This window comes from Eleutherodactylus coqui, chromosome 1 (genome assembly GCF_035609145.1).
Source record: "Eleutherodactylus coqui strain aEleCoq1 chromosome 1, aEleCoq1.hap1, whole genome shotgun sequence".
NCBI lineage: Eukaryota > Metazoa > Chordata > Amphibia > Anura > Eleutherodactylidae > Eleutherodactylus > Eleutherodactylus coqui.
Window position 1 is genome coordinate 333,578,274 of NC_089837.1, and position 15,942 is coordinate 333,594,215.

A 15,942-nucleotide genomic window follows, 5' to 3' on the forward strand; every position below is an offset into this window, starting at 1 on the left:
ACTGTGTAATGCTTTATTAGTGGTGGTTAGAGATGAGCGAGCGTACTCAACCACGCCCCCTTTTCGCCCGAGTACCGCAATTTTCGAGTACTTCCGTACTCGGGCGAAAAGATTCGGGGGGCGCCGTGGGTGAGTGGGGGGTTGCAGCGGGGAGTGGGGGGAAGAGGGAGAGAGAGAGGGCTCCCCCCTGTTCCCCGCTGCTACCCCCCGTGCCGCCACGCTTCCCTCCGCCCCCCGGCGCCCCCTGAATCTTTTCACCCGAGTACTGAAGTACTCGAAAATAGCGGTACTCGATCGAGTAATTACTCGAAACGAGTACATTCGCTCATCTCTAGTGGTGGTGCTATAAGGAAATTGAACACTGGTTTCCCCAGAGATTACAGCTGACTACTGGGGGTGAGAGCAGAGGGACAGTTTGTGATTATCATATTGTTAAGGGACCCTTCTAAAACTAGGGTTCTCCAAAGCCCAAAAATACCTTTAATGATATCATTATTTCAGAGATTACCACTAACTGAATTTAGATTTGCTGCGTAGCCTTTTCATTTTAAAAGACAGTGGAAGCAATCTTCTGACATGTATCTACCACGCTTAGTTGTTTTCTTTCTGGATGGATTTCTGTTTTAGGCATATGTGACAGTGAATAAAACTGACAAAAGGAGACAAAATTGGTGACACTTCTGAATATGTTTTTCCCTACCTTCCAATCAGCCTGCTTGACATCTCCTCTACTAAATATACTAATAAGCTAAAATAACAGTTTGAGTTGAAGTACAATAAATTAACATGGAAATATTATACATAAGGAAGAATGCTATGTCTTAAGAATAATCTGATTGGAACAATTACTGAATTCTTCCTATGCTGTTGGGGGGTGTCGTCCTGTCCGATAAGTACGTCCTGCCCTCAATCATTTGACATCTCAAAGCAACAGTGATTAGTCTCTTCTCCAGTTAAAATCTATGGATGAGATTAACATAAGATATACATGTGAGGACATTACTCAGGGTTTAGGCTACACACTCATGTTTTACACTCATGCTATCATTATTATTATTTTGCTTTAGGGCTCAGTCACACGGGCGCATCGGCACCCGTGTTACTGCAGGTAGCAGACGGCCGTACCTGCAGACGGACGTCTCTCTGCAGCGTCGGAGGAAAGAACATGTGACAGGCTTCATTGCCGCTCATGTGTTCTTTCATCAGCGCTGCAGAGAGACGTCCGTCTTCAGGTACGACCGTCTGCTTTCTGCAGTAACGGCTCAGTCCCACGGGCGCATCGGCACCGGTGTACGGGTGCCGATGCGCCCGTGTGACTGAGCCCTTATGTTGTAGGATACAGTGCACAATGTAGAGATAAAAGGCTTCAGACGCAGATTCCGTCATAAATGCTGGAATAAATGTAGCATTTTTCCGAATGCCCTAGGGTTGACAACTTCTCTACGTGTTTTCCTATAGATTTCTCCATAGGAAAGAAAAAAAAACACTTGAAAAAGCATGCATGTGTAGAAAAAAAAAAAAAAAAAAATTTGTTAAAATCTCATAAAGTTCATGGTGTGATTTTACAATCCCCCAAAAATTCCACAAAAAAAACTGTCAGAAGGAAGCCTTAAAGGGGTTTTCCAGTCCTATAGTACTGAAGACGAATCCTCAGGATGGTCATCAATATCAGATCAGTGAGAGTCTGATTCCCTTCACCTAGCTGACCAGCTTACATGAAAGAGCTGCTCATGTAATAGAATGGGGAAATGCTGCAGTACCACCACAAGTCAGTACACAATGGACAAAGTTTTGGTTCTTCCGTTGTACCACAGCTCTTCAACATCAGTTGGTTGGCGGTGTGCCAGGTGGCAAATCCCTGGCAATCAATAAGATATTAATGATATATCCTGAGGATAGGTCATCAATATGGTATTTCTCATCCTGGTATTTTCTGGTAGCTGGTATTTCTCATACAACCATTATGCAGCATGCTGCCCAATACAGGATAATTTAATGTGCTGAATAAATACATTTAAAGAGAGTGCTTATGTACTTATATGTGAGTTGATTCCAGGTATATTAAATAAAGCTCATTGATTTCACCTTATTATTCAGGTCTTATTCTAGCACTTCTATTGAAGAGACCATGAAGAAAGTTGAAGAACCTCCAACCCCACCTCCAAGACCACAGAAAACACATTCAAGAGCTTCTTCCTTGGACCTGAATAGAATCATACAACATCATTCTCCAGGTTCTTATATTTTACATATCCTCTATAACACCTCTTACTGGATGGAAACATTATGACTATTTATTGTTATTAATATACAGTTTGTTATAAAATGAGGTGGAAAATATTCAGTGTTCAGTGACAAGGGGACTCCCCGTGGGATGAAGAATTCCCCTGCCACAGCTGTCACAGCTGTAGCAGAGGAGTGCAATGCCATCCCATTGAAAGTAATGGGATGAAGGCAACCCCTGCAGCGATAATTTTCGAAGGGGGGAGGGGGGCTTGAAGTATAAGCCCTATCCCAAAAATCAACCCTAGCTGTAGAAAAAAAATTAACTCATCTAGAAGTGCTGTATGGCTCTTCTCCCCGTCCCCAGCAGTCTTCTTCTGTATTCTAGTGGCCAGGGATTGAAAAATCCCTGCCTCCAGGAAGCACTGCCTCTGATTGCCTGAGCACTGTGACCAATCAGATGCAGGGCTCAGCCATTCATTTAGCTGTCTCATCCCCACGGGGGCTAGGGGTTAACAGCGGAACATTTAAACGCTGAGCTGTGTGATTGGCTGCAGCAGCCTGTTTATGTCCTATACACGGGCTGACTGCACCTTGCAAACATAGACTGGACATTCAGGAAAAATCTGTGGTAGGGTACATACAAGGATTCAGGAGAGGTGAGCATAAGCTGTTTTACTTTGTTTTACCATGGTGAAGACAGGTTTAAAAAAAAATAACTTGGACAACCCTTCAAGGTTGTAGCAGATGTCTGGGGTTTTAGGTTCTGAAGGGTAGGAGAATGCCAGGTGGGCTGTGATGCTGAGAGGCATGGTAGAAGTATTAGAGGTGACCATATGAAGAGGAGGAGATAGGGAGAAAAAAAAGTTGTGAATGTAAAACAAATTGTAAAACTGCGGAAGGAGCACATTGGGGAAAAGAACTTGGTATGTCGGTGTATGGATTTCGATTTGTATTCCTTGTGATGGACTCACAGAAGTGAGAGGCATTAGAGGAACGAGAGATGGAGGAATTTGCTGGCTGTGTTGAGTGTAGTTTAGAGATCGTCAGTAGGTTGACAGGCTTATTGGATGGGTATATAAAAAAAAACTGAAGCCGCTTGTTTCTTCTATATTAATTTATGGCGTCCTAAATGTCCAAGCAGAGAAGGATTGTTTTAAGAGGAATGTAGCCATTTAGGTAGAAATATCCTTCCTCTGCAGATTGAACTGTGATTACAGCAAACTGACGGTTAAATGTTAAAAAGACACATACACTCTTATATCATGCCGCCAGACAAGATTAGACTGTAATTTACTCTGTAGAAATCTGTAGTTAGCTGTAATTCACCTTCAATTATCGTAATTACAAAGGGTTGTGTAGAAGTAGAGATCAACGTTATACAGTGTACATACACACAAACTAAAGAGCTCTACGCCGCGGGAACTAAATCCCATTGTACTGGCAGTATGAATGGTATGAGCAGGCTTCTCAGGATTTCTCCTGTCACTAGCAGCATGTTGTTTAAGGTTGTCCTCAACCGCTATGGAATGTTTATATTTCAAAACTCGATTTGTTTGCTAAATATATTGTGGATGTTACTATGTCCTAAATACAATAAACTATCCACTGCTGCCTTCCCTTGATCAAGGCATGGAATATATGGCACTGCGTCTGGGTGGATTTGCAGCAACGGCTCCTTTCATACAAAAACAAAAAGTTTAGGGAAGAATGATTATTCTTGCATCTGAAGTATATTATGGTTGCACTGTGTTGGGGCAGTAGTTATGTACTGTGCGATGTACATGCTGATTAAGTTTGTGGTTACTATATGGATATCCACAAGAGTATGTCTTTGAGATGTCCACTAGTATTGTATATGATATTGTTCCTTTCTTCTTATAGAATATCTGATAGATCCTACAGTGAGTCTTCTCTTTATACTTCTAATGTGCTTCTATCAGTTCTCATGGATTCTCTGTGCAGAATGATACTTGTATATTGGGGTTTAGTATGAGGCAGAATTTATACACCCGATTCTCTCTAATTACATTATGGCTTCGAGCTGCATGGAGCCATAATATAGTGGTTATAGACTGCTATGGGGTCCTACTGTACCTCTGTATGCCTACAATTTCATATTACGGAATACATTTTTTCCAGTAGGACTGTTTTCAAACCCGGCAAAAATTTGCAGTATGTTCTATCAGAGCATTATGCAACAGTACATACAGTACCTGTGTGGCTGTAATTGTAAGCTAGTTATAAAATAAGGTAGCGCTGCATAGTTTGCATTGCTACATCATGACATAAATGTATATTTTGAATGACTGCATCTGACCTCTGAACATAAGACTAAATGCTTTTTTCACTGGTTTGCATAGCACCTCGAGCTGGATGGATACCTCCTCCACCTGCACTACCTCCAAGACCATGTGTGTCCCAGGTAGTATGAATGTTTGTGTAATACGTTAAATTGTGACCTTCCATTACATGCATCTTTCTTTGGATTAGCCTTAGTATGGTTTAATTAAGTGCAAGAAAAAGTAATAAGTCAAATCAGAATATCAGGTTGGCATTATAACAACTGGTATGATGATATGATATCCTAAAAGGAATCAATTTATAGATCAGCCAGTATAGCAAAAATAAAAATGGTAGAAAAAGAAGAAAAGTTGTTGGTAGGGAGGAAAGAGGTGGTAAGCAGGTGGGGGCCAGGAATGGCTATTTACTACTGTGTTTCCCGAAAGTAAGACCTACCCTGATTTTCAGGAGGTCTTGAAATACGAGCCCCACCCTAAAAATAAGCCCTAGCCAGGTGCTGTCTGGGTCCCTCCCACTGTTCTCCGCAGTTCCAGGTTGTCTTGCTTGCAGCTCTCCCCGTTACCAGCAAGCGATCTTCTGAGAACTGCAAACAAGCCTGTCCGAAACTGCGGAAACCAGCGGAAGGGACCGTTATTTTCGGGGAAACATGGTATGTTTTCTTAGAGCTGAAGTTTTATTGAAGGCTGGAAAGCCATACAGAGAGGAAGTCTAACCCTTTAAACAGAATCTAAGAAAATGTAAGAAAATGATCACTCCTGTCTTGATCCAGAACCAGAAGCCCCTCTATTCTATACAGGTCACAGAAAGTATCCAGCTATTTCCACAGTGATGGAGTTTGGGTGTATTTCCAATGACATGAGATTAATAAGTGAACTCCTCGAAGGAAGAATCTTAGCTGACTCTTCTTTTAGGTAGCATAACAAGGAGGGCCAACTTAGGGCCCAGGACAGAGAATATTTGATTATACTGTGTAAATTGTTAATGGACCACCAATGATTTATCCTTAGTAAAGGTGTGAATACAAATGTGCAATAGTGATGATTCTTGGAATAATTACTTTTTTGAGGTGGGTTTTGAAATGTTACACTACAGTTGCAAGCAAAAGTAAGTGAACTCTTTGGAATTACCTGGACTTCTACATTAATTGCTAATAAAATGTGACCTGATTGTTATCTAAGGGTACTTTTACATGGGCCTGACAATTGCCAGAATAATCACTCGAACGAGCAATTACATGCGAATGTCGGCCCTTGTGGACATGGTACTCAACAGAGTACTGAGCAAGAAGTTATTCAGTAGTTGCTAGCCATTCCACTTCAGCTGGCTGAAATGAAATGAACTAGGGAGTGACTTCTATTAACAGGCTGAACTAGATGGACGTTGTCTTCATTCGGCCTAGCTTACTATCTTACTATGTTACTATGTTCTTGCTCCGTATAATCAGGCAGTCATTCATCTTTGAATGATTGCTTGCTTGCAGTGAATGGAGACAGTTATCACATCTAGATCCACACTTGTGTCCCATCTAGTTGGGACAAGCTGTCTGACAAACGATGCATGACAGCATGTCCTAGTAATGCTCCCTCCTGTGCAAGTATCGCTAGCATCGGTAAAAAAAAGCATTGACGGCATAGAGGCGGAGCGACTGGGGAGCATTTTCCACCCAATATCCCTCCACCCCTATCTATTCACTGTAAGCAGACAGTTGTTCACGTCGCTCAGTTTTCTGCATGCAGAAACTGAACAACTAAACAACTCTCATCGGTCATTCAGTCTCTGCATGCATTTACATAGGACGATTATCATTCAAATTTCCGCGGGAGTGTGGGAACTTGAACAATGCTGACTGATAATCCTCCCATGTAAATGGCCACTCACAATTAGGCTAACACAATGTAACTAAACTAATAATACACAAACAGTTGTACAGTTCATGTCTTTTATTTTGTACACTGAGTAATCATCCACAATGCAGGAGCAAGAGAAAGTAAACTCTGAAATTTAATAACCTTTAGGCTTCAGTCACACGGGCGCATCGGCACCCGTACACCGGCGCCGATGCGCCCGTGTGACTGACACCAGCAGAGAGACGTACCTGAAAACAGCCGTCTCTCTGCAGCGCCGGAGGAAAGAACATGTGATCGGCTTCATTGCCGGTCATGTGTTCTTTCCTCCGGCGCTGCAGAGAGATGGACGTCTTTAGGTACGTCCGTCTCCTTCCTGCAGTCACACGGGCGCATCGGCGCCGGTGTACGGGTGCCGATGCGCCCGTGTGACTGAGGCCTTAGATCGCTTTTCTAGCAGGAATCAACTCCACTAATTGTTTCCTGTATAGTAGATGCAAATAAGATTAGCACAACATTAAAAAAGGAAGTTTGAACAGTTCTTCCCTACAACTGTTTTAGTTCATTAATATTTCTGGGATGCTTTGAGTGCACAGCTGTCTTCAAGTCATGCCATAGCATCTTGATAGGGTTAAAGGGATTGTACGAGAATTCACTTTTTTTACCTACTGGGTGACGTCCGGTCTTCACCACTCAGCCCACCAATTACAAGAATAGAGGTTTTGTGTCTCCCTCACACTACGGAACGACTGCACCCCTTCAGTGAGGAGATTAAATGCAATGGTGGACACGCATGCATAGCTCTATTCATTTTCAGTGGGACGGTTGGAGATAGCTGAGTGCTATTTTCTTCAACCCCACTGAAATGAATAATGCAACGTCTTGAGTGTGTGCCTGCTGCTCCATTCAATTTGATGTCTCTGGGTGCAGTGAGCTCACAGTGAGAAGGAGAGGGTTACATAGGACCCCCCTTTTATGGATCACTAGGGGTCTCAGCAGTGAGGCCTCCACCTATCAGACTTTTATCGACTTTCCTGTGGATAGGTGATAAAGGGAATTCTGGTACAACCCCTTTAAGTTCAGAACTCTGATCTGGGCATTCCAAAAGACAAATCTTTTGTTTAACCCTTCTGTAGTTGATGAACTTGTGTCCTTTGGGTCATTGTCTTGTTGCATCATCCAGCATCTCTGTAGCTTGAGGTCACGGACTGCTGCACTTACATTCTCCTGTGAAATGTTATTAAACACCTTAGAATTCATTGATCCTTCATTGTGCCTGCAAGGTGTCCAGGCCGTGAGGCAGCCAAGCAGCCCCAAACCATGATGCGCCCTCACCAGGCTTCACAGTTAGGTTGAGGTTTTGGTGTTGGTTTGCAGTGTTTCTGTTTCAAAAGTAGCATTGTGCATTCAGGCTAAAAAGTTTCACTTTTGTCTTATGTTTCCATATAACATTTCCCAGAAGCATTTTTGGAAAATGTAGGTGGTCTAGGGCAAACTTGTGATAGGCCACAATGTTTTTTTTGGCACCAACACCTTTCTTTGTGGTGTCCTATCATTAATACTACTTTTGTTCCCGGTTTCTCTGATAATATACACATAAACAGAGGTTTTTGAAGTTTGTAGACTCATCTCTAGATCTTTTGCTATTACCCTTGGATTCTTTCTCACCTCTTCCGGGATTACTCCTTGTGCTCTTGGGAGTGGCCCTAACTGAACATCCTCTCTAAGAGAAAGTGACAACAGCCCTTAATTTTCTCCATTCGTAATTAGTTTGTCTAAGCATGGATTCATGAACATCAGTTTTTTTTTTAGGAATAGTTTTGTAACTTCCTGAGCCTCTATGATGCATCATATGAGGACTTGTGAAAGTAGTTTGCATTGAGGAATGGTTCACACTAACCAATCTTTCTTAAGAAGTACAAATTTGTCAGTAACCAGGCTTTATGTTACTTTATTTAACATGAAAGGCATATGTAAAACCCACAGCTCCATTCTCCTGAAACATCTTTTGCTAGTTAGCTCTTGGAGAAGTTATTAACACAGATGTTCATGAACTTTGGAGGTGTTTACTTAATGTGCTCAATATAATACATGAATGGTACAACTGTTTGTGTGTTATTAGATTAGTTATATTGTTATCCAAGTCACAAATATAGACAAACGCAATCAGACCACATTTTCGTAGTAGTTCCAAAGGATCATATTAGTTTTCTTGCAACAGTAAGTCATGGACCATTTAAGTTAATTACTTTATTTAAAACCTGATTGTAATATATTTTTTTACATAAGTAATAGAGGGGTACAAAACAAAGGCTTGGTGGTATACAAAGCATGTATATAACACTTAGGCCGGGCTCACACAAAGGGGTCGAATTCCGCATTAGAGAGGCCCGCAGCGGATTCCGTCTGGGAGCCCGGCCGGTCACCGTGCGTACCTGATTTTTCTGTTCTGTGTGCAGTACGATTGTTTTTTTTCATTGTTCGTATTTCCTGCATCGTTGCTAAGCGATGATACTGGTACCTGCTGCCCATACGCAATGTTAATTATGTATGAATTGTGGGTTGGACGTCTCCATTGACTTCAATGGAGGCCATCTGTGCGGAGTCCGTGACGGCTGTCTCACAACTTCCCTACCTGTCAGCTGTCTGAAGAGGTAGTGGAACTTGAGTGAGTGCTGTAGTCACTTTCTCAGCCTGTGATGTCATGTTTATTGGTCACATGACTTTTGCGCAGCTTAGTCCCATTCAACTGAGAAGGATTAAGCTGCATTTCTTAGCAGTTGTGCCTGTTGTTGAGCGCTCCCAAGCTCTGTCAACTTTTTGAAGAGCTGATTGTGGGTTGCAGGGAGTTGGCTTCCCATCACCACTGATCAGATATCGAGGACCTAAGGACAGGCCATCAATATTTTTTTTCCATTAAAATAATTTTTATTGAAATTTGTTTTTCATTTCTCCAAAAAAGTAACATACACATCAATACAATAACAGAACCCCTAACCCCAAGTCTCTTTCAAATATCTTTACTGAGTTTCTTGTAGGCCGACAGATATCAGTGTCATAAACTTCTTTGAAAACTTCACATCATTTTGTAATACATAACTGAATAAAACATTTCTGTGATTTATTATGAATGGCATTTGTGATTATTTCAGTCATATTCCAGGCCATCAATATTTAAATCTCAGAAACCTACTTTAAGTTTTCGTTGCCTGGCGCCATATTAATGAGCCATACAGTATGCTGAGGTACAGGTTCTGCCTGGTGCCGCAGGCATAGAGTTATCCTCTTCTAAAGGTAAAGCATATGGTATCACATGGAGCCTGTCATGATTTTTGTTCACTGTATTTGTACAGAAAAAACCTTTGCATGCCTCCAAATGAAAGCAGAGACATATGCAGGTACAATAGAGACCCATGCGATAGAATTAAAGCCCAATTAAAATTTGGTCATAATTTGGTCATATGTACATAATGAGGCCTAGCATAGTAATGAGATTTGCTATGCTTGTGTAGGTTATTCTGTAAGGCCCCCTGTCCACGGCAGTGATTTCGTCGGCTGAAGCTTTCCATAGCATTGCTATGGAAAGCACCAGCCCCGTGTCCACGAGCAGAGAATCAGTGCGATTCTCCGCCCGCAGCTGGCAATTCGCAGCATGCTGCGAATTGCCCCGATTCTCCGCAGTCAGCCTATCAATCACATTAGGCTGACCGGCGGAGATTCGTCTGTGGCTCCTGCTCCCAGAGCTCCGCCGCATGATACCGCAACGCCCGTGGACAAGGGGCCTTATATATACAGTCTGAACTCCAGGCTGATACATTTTATTTACATTGATAATTGTAACAAACTATCAGGACAGAAGAGACGATGTTGCTCCTGATTGACTTGGCTGTATACAATTGGAGCTAACGCATCACTGGATGTTAACAAGAATGCAAAAAAATACACATTCAAGCACAGCAAGCTGAGATCTTGCAGATGGTTAGCAAATGAAATATATGGCATTTTACTACATTGCATTGTCCAAGAGATGGATACCTACTGTGATTGTGACTTACAGAAATTGTTGTATGTGTCTTGGCAGCTTTCTTATCCCGGTACTAACACTGATCAAAAGCTACAAATTCAGCAGCCAGCTTTTGCAGACTTCAAGTCTCAAGAACAGGTATGAAAACTCCTGTGCTTATTTTCAAGTTTCTGCATCATTCTTTTTCCAGATATCCAAAACTCCAGGTTGCCTTGCCAGGATCTTATCACAGTATTTCTGAATATTTTATTTGTCTTGGGTATTTTACCAGTACTGTTTTTATTTCTGTCTTTTTAAGGGAACATGTCGTCTAATGAGCGAACGTGACATTATTTACACTTATTACATATTTAAAGTATCCTAAGAATGCTGAACTCCTGGTTAAAAAGTCATCTGCAGTCATTATTGACATCTTATAGAGCAATTAGGGTGAGTTCACACACCACTGAATTGTTGTGAAATGTGAGCTGAAACCCCATTCACTTAGGGCTTAAACAGACGAGAGTGTTACGCAATACGCTTGATCCTGTGCAATTATTTTGCGCAGTGAACTAGTGTATTTTGCGCTCGAGCCTGCTAAATACTGAACGTATTTGTGTAGGCACTGGTCTTTCACACAGGTGGGAGGATTACCTCGCCCTGATTTAAATGGCTAATTAGCAGATTTCCTTAGTTGCAATGCAGCAAGTAAAATCTGTTGTAAAATCCGCAAAAAAGTCACAGGTGGATGTGGATTTTCTTGTTGAGTATTTCCGCTTTGTGTGCTTTTGCTCATATGTTCTTGCTGTGAGACTGAGAATTGCATGATAAAGCTCATTAAAACTGAAAAACAACAGGAATTCATGGAAGGGGCAAAAACACAGGTGTGCATACGCTAATATGCTCGCCGGGTTATTTTTTGGGGACTATTCAAACTGCGCTAGTGCACGTTTGTTTAAGAAAAAAAAAAACAGGAATTTAGGGCCTGACCTATCTTTCCCGCATGTAGTATTAACTATGTGCAAGAAAGATAGGGCAAGTCGTATCTTTTCTCGCCCGTACAATTACCGGGTGAGAATACCACTAGTGAAAATAAAACCACCAAAATTAATGGCTTTGTTTTTATCACGTTATGTGGCTGTGAAAATCACGGCCATGTGGACAAAATCATGCCCATCTGTTTAACCCCTCAAACTGCATATGCCCATAGCCATGTGGCAAAAAACACTCCTTAACTGTATTATCTGAACTGACCACTATAATCTTTAATTCGTTCTTTTTCAAAAACCTAAGATTCATGAAAAAATATTGAATAAATTGAATTGTGTATGATCTTAACCCTTTGCAATCCAGTTTTGGATTCAGGGTTTCCTAGGGGGCTTTCTCTTACTGCCATTATACAATGGCGCCGTCTGCTGGCTGGAGCCAGTACTGCGGTATGAGACATGCTGGAGAGGCCCCCGACAACAGAGCTGCCGGTAATATACAGTAAGAATACCCTGCCAGACATCTTAGAACATCAGAACTGTACAGCCTTCAATCAGAATGTCTTCAGACGTCAGACAGTGGATTGGAAAGGGTTAAAGGAAGCCTCTGTAATGAAACGTGCAAATTGCATCGATCTAAGTATGGATAGATACCTAACAGGTCATTTGGGAAATTACCACAATCTTTTGCTGACCTTTTACAAAAATCCACCCAAACACGAGTGTCGTAGAGACGTGTCAGGAGGTCGCATTGGTGGAGTCATACTGCATAGTGTGCTGAAATCCCTGGCTCCTCACAGATTTACATCACTAGAAATCCCTGGCACAATGTTTCACAATCAAGGACCATTGAAGGCAATGGCCCTGGCTTAGAATATTGTGTTTTTTGTTTTTTTTTAAGCAAATTTCCATCTTTCTTTTTAGAATGTAATTTGCAAGTCTTGTCTGGAAAATAAACACAAAATATGTAATTGATTAACAAAATTCCTTATCAAAAGAAAAACCGTTAAAGCACAGATTGGCAGTATTACCCCAGTAGTTACCCATGTGGTGCAGAATCCTCAGGTTGCACCCTCACAACCTTTTGTATCAATCAAAACTCAGAAAATAGGATTGAACACACTTATTGAATTTGCAAATGTTTGTGAATGTTTTTATTACTTTAAGTCTCCCTTCACAGTCCTCTGGCATCGATCTGGTAGACTCGGCCATAGACTCTGCTACCGGCTCCTTCAGGACTTTTATTCTATGTTGGATCCTGATGTTTTCATTTTTGTCTTAAAAAGGGCTATATTGCCTGAAACATTGCTTGGAGATACTGTGAACATCTGGAATAAAAGCATTCACGAACTTTTGCAAATCCAAGAAGTGTGCAATCATATTTTTTGAGTTTTGGTAAAAAGAGTCATCTCTCTATGTATATGCAAAAGTGAATTGATACATTGAAATTACCTACCCAAACTATTATTATTCTCCATTGTTATTTGTGTAATGTATATACATTCTTTGAACTGGATACATTTTTTTTTTTATAAATAAGATAAAATAACAAGATATTCCACTAGGTGGCGCCCAAAGGACATCTAAAGTACATGCATCTGCGAGTTTTATAAATAAAGCTTATTGAAACAAGCAGATTGAGCACACTCATGCTCACTATATGCTACATGGACCGCATTGCTTGCATATTGCATGGGACAGTATGCACACAAAGGGTTTCAATAAGCTTTGTGTACAGTAACTAGAGATGAGCGAACGTACTCGGATAAGCACTACTCGTCCGAGTAATGTGCTTTATCCGAGTACCGCTGTACTCGTGCTGAAAGATTCGGGGCGCTCCACTGCTGACAGGTGAGTCGCAGCGGGGAGCGGGGCAGAGCGGGCGGGAGAGAAGGAGAGAAAGATCTCCCCTCCGTTCCTCCCCGCTCTCCCCTGCAGCTCCCCGCTCCGCAGCACGTCCCGAATCTTTCAGCACGAGTACAGCGGTACTCGGATAAGGCACATTACTCGGACGAGTAGTGCCTATCCGAGTACGTTCGCTCATCTCTAACAGTAACCCAATAAATCCATTTAGTCTGAAGATTTAGTTGTGCACATGGCTGCAGATTTGCGTTGCAGAGGGTAAAATCCACAGCAAAAATTGACATGATGTGGATTCAAAATCTGCAAATATCAATTTCTGGGCTTAATTTGTGATTTTTTTTCTGCAGCATGTATGTGAAATTTGTTTAACCCCTTCGTGAAACGACCTATTTTGCACCTAAGGGTGCTACCATTTTTTGGGGGCATTTACATCTCCACTTTTCAAAAGCCATAACTTTTTTTTATTTTGCCATTGACATGGCTGTATAAGGACTTATTTTTTGCATGGGGAGCTGCAGTTTTTAGTGGTATCATTTTTTGGGTACATATAATATATTCCATAACTTTTATTAATTTTTTTGGAGGGCAGGGAGGAAAAGCACATCAGCTCTGCCATTGTCTGGTGAGAGGTTGTAGCTTTGCATGACGACTAGAGCTCTAGTTTTTATTGTTACCATTTTGGGTTACATATGGTTGTTTTGATCACTTTTAGGGTGGCTTCACACAGCCATATACGCAACTACGCTCGCCACTAGGGAGCGTAGCTGCACATGACAGGTTTTTTTTTTCTTCTCAGGCCGTTCTAACTCCTGGACCTATCTTTTCTTGCCCGCACTATTAACAGGCAAGAATACCGCTAGAGAAAATGAAACCATTGAAATCAATGGTTTCGTTTTGTCCTCTCATTCAGCCATGATTATCACGACCCCATAATGGAACAAAAACATGCCCATCTGAAGAAGCCTTTAGGCCCGATGTCCACAGGCGGGTTGGATTTGTGGAATTTTCATGGATCAACATTGTTGTGGCATGTAAGGAATTAATAGGGGGAGTCTGTGATCTACCCGCAGTTGCAGCAGAAAGCTGTCTGTCAGTTACAGCAACTTCCACTGCGGAAGGCACAGACCCAGCAGATGTAAGAGTACACCCATTTGTGGGAACCCCTTCTCACCCAGGGCTTATATATACGCCCTGACCTGGGAAGGGGTTAATCTCATCCACTTTGTTGCTAACATACCTAAAGGTCCCCATACATATTAGTATGAAGTTGATGTAAGGAGGACGATTTCAACCATAAATGTTCATCGGGTGAAATTCAGCAATAAACAGTCATTTCAGCCGGCTGATGACATGCCGTCTTGGTTTGGAAAGAAGTCGGCCATGCTTGAAGCTTTCAGACAATAAATCTTCCATTCTTGCAGAACATCCTTCATCCACAAAAGCTCTTTCCTGAAAGAATGCACCCAGATAGTTCCCAGAAAGACTGTTTGTCCATCGCCAGTGTCATTAAACAGGACTGGCGAGTACGAAGGACTGTAACAGCCAATGTAAATTGGCGACATCTGCGAAACAACCGTACACCTGCCATCATTTGCTCAACAGTTTCTTAAGAGTGCAGCTAAGCAGATGAAGCTTCAGTTAAAGAGATCTGGAAACGTAGTACGATTGATGAGGGCCTGTCATTTCTGTAAGCAGCATGTTCTTGGGGGTCTTCTTGGTTGTCTGCAGGTAGTCGGGTGTAGTAGAGGTGGACTCTCCATACTATTAACAGCAGTCTTTGATAGGCACATGGCAAGAAGTTTGACACTTTATAGAGATGCTAGCACTAGAAACCTTCAGTGGTCTGAAGCTTTCTAGTCTTTCACTAGACAATAAACTGATCCACTTAAGTAGGCAAACATTGTAAACTTTGGGTAGTCCTTGACCATGTACCAGGACTACAGGTAGTCATAGGCAGCTTTTAACCCTTTCCAATCCAATTTGCATCCTGGTTTTCCTAGGGGGCTTACTCTTTTTCTGCTGTTATGCAACGGCGCTATATGCTGGCTAAAGCCAGTACTGCATGAGGTGACACGTTGGATAGGCTCCAACAGCAGAGAGGCTGGCAATATACAGTAAGAGAAGCCCGACGGACGTCTTCCAACATCAGAGCTGTACGGCCTTAAATCATAATGTCTTCAGAGGTCAGACAGTGGATTGGAAAGGGTTAACATTTGATTAATTGGGTATTATTCCAATACAGGTACTCAGAACAAGGTTATATTGATCCAGGGTACTTTTACCCAAAAGAGTGATTACGGGTGACTATTGTCCTGTGTAAACAGGCAGTTGTTCATCTATCAACAACTGCCTGTTTACTGTGAATGGAGGCGGGCTGCCGAGAGAGATCTTCGTCGGGTTCTGCCTCCATTCAGTGAGCGATCATTGCTCCTGTGTAAAAGCACAGGAGTTGTTGGGCGCTTAAGCGCCTGTTAGTCATCCCGTGTAACAGTCCCTCTAGTCCTCCAACCCCATGTATTACTAAATAGGCCTTGTAGACCCAACAGAGAAGTCTATGGGTGCCATATTTCGCCTTGCCATCGGCCTAATATTGCGAGGAAGTGCTTGTCTGCAGAGATAGCCTATAGACTAGCCACTTTCTCTCATAATACATGGTACACAAGGAACCGATGAGACTCCTGGCAGATGTTTACAGAAAGTATTGAAGAGGCTCATAAAA

At 42.0% G+C, this 15,942-nt stretch overlaps 1 protein-coding gene across 1 annotated transcript in view; it reads left to right on the plus strand.

Annotated features, from left to right (window-relative positions):
* The window catches only part of REPS2 (RALBP1 associated Eps domain containing 2), a 183,327-nt gene that overhangs the window by 144,189 nt on the left and 23,196 nt on the right, over positions 1-15,942 (plus strand). Inside the window, exons 14-16 of the mRNA XM_066575650.1 lie at positions 2,098-2,234; positions 4,587-4,648; positions 10,453-10,533. Of these exons, the coding sequence (XP_066431747.1) occupies positions 2,098-2,234; positions 4,587-4,648; positions 10,453-10,533 (280 nt within the window). The remainder of the gene's footprint in view (positions 1-2,097; positions 2,235-4,586; positions 4,649-10,452; positions 10,534-15,942) is intronic.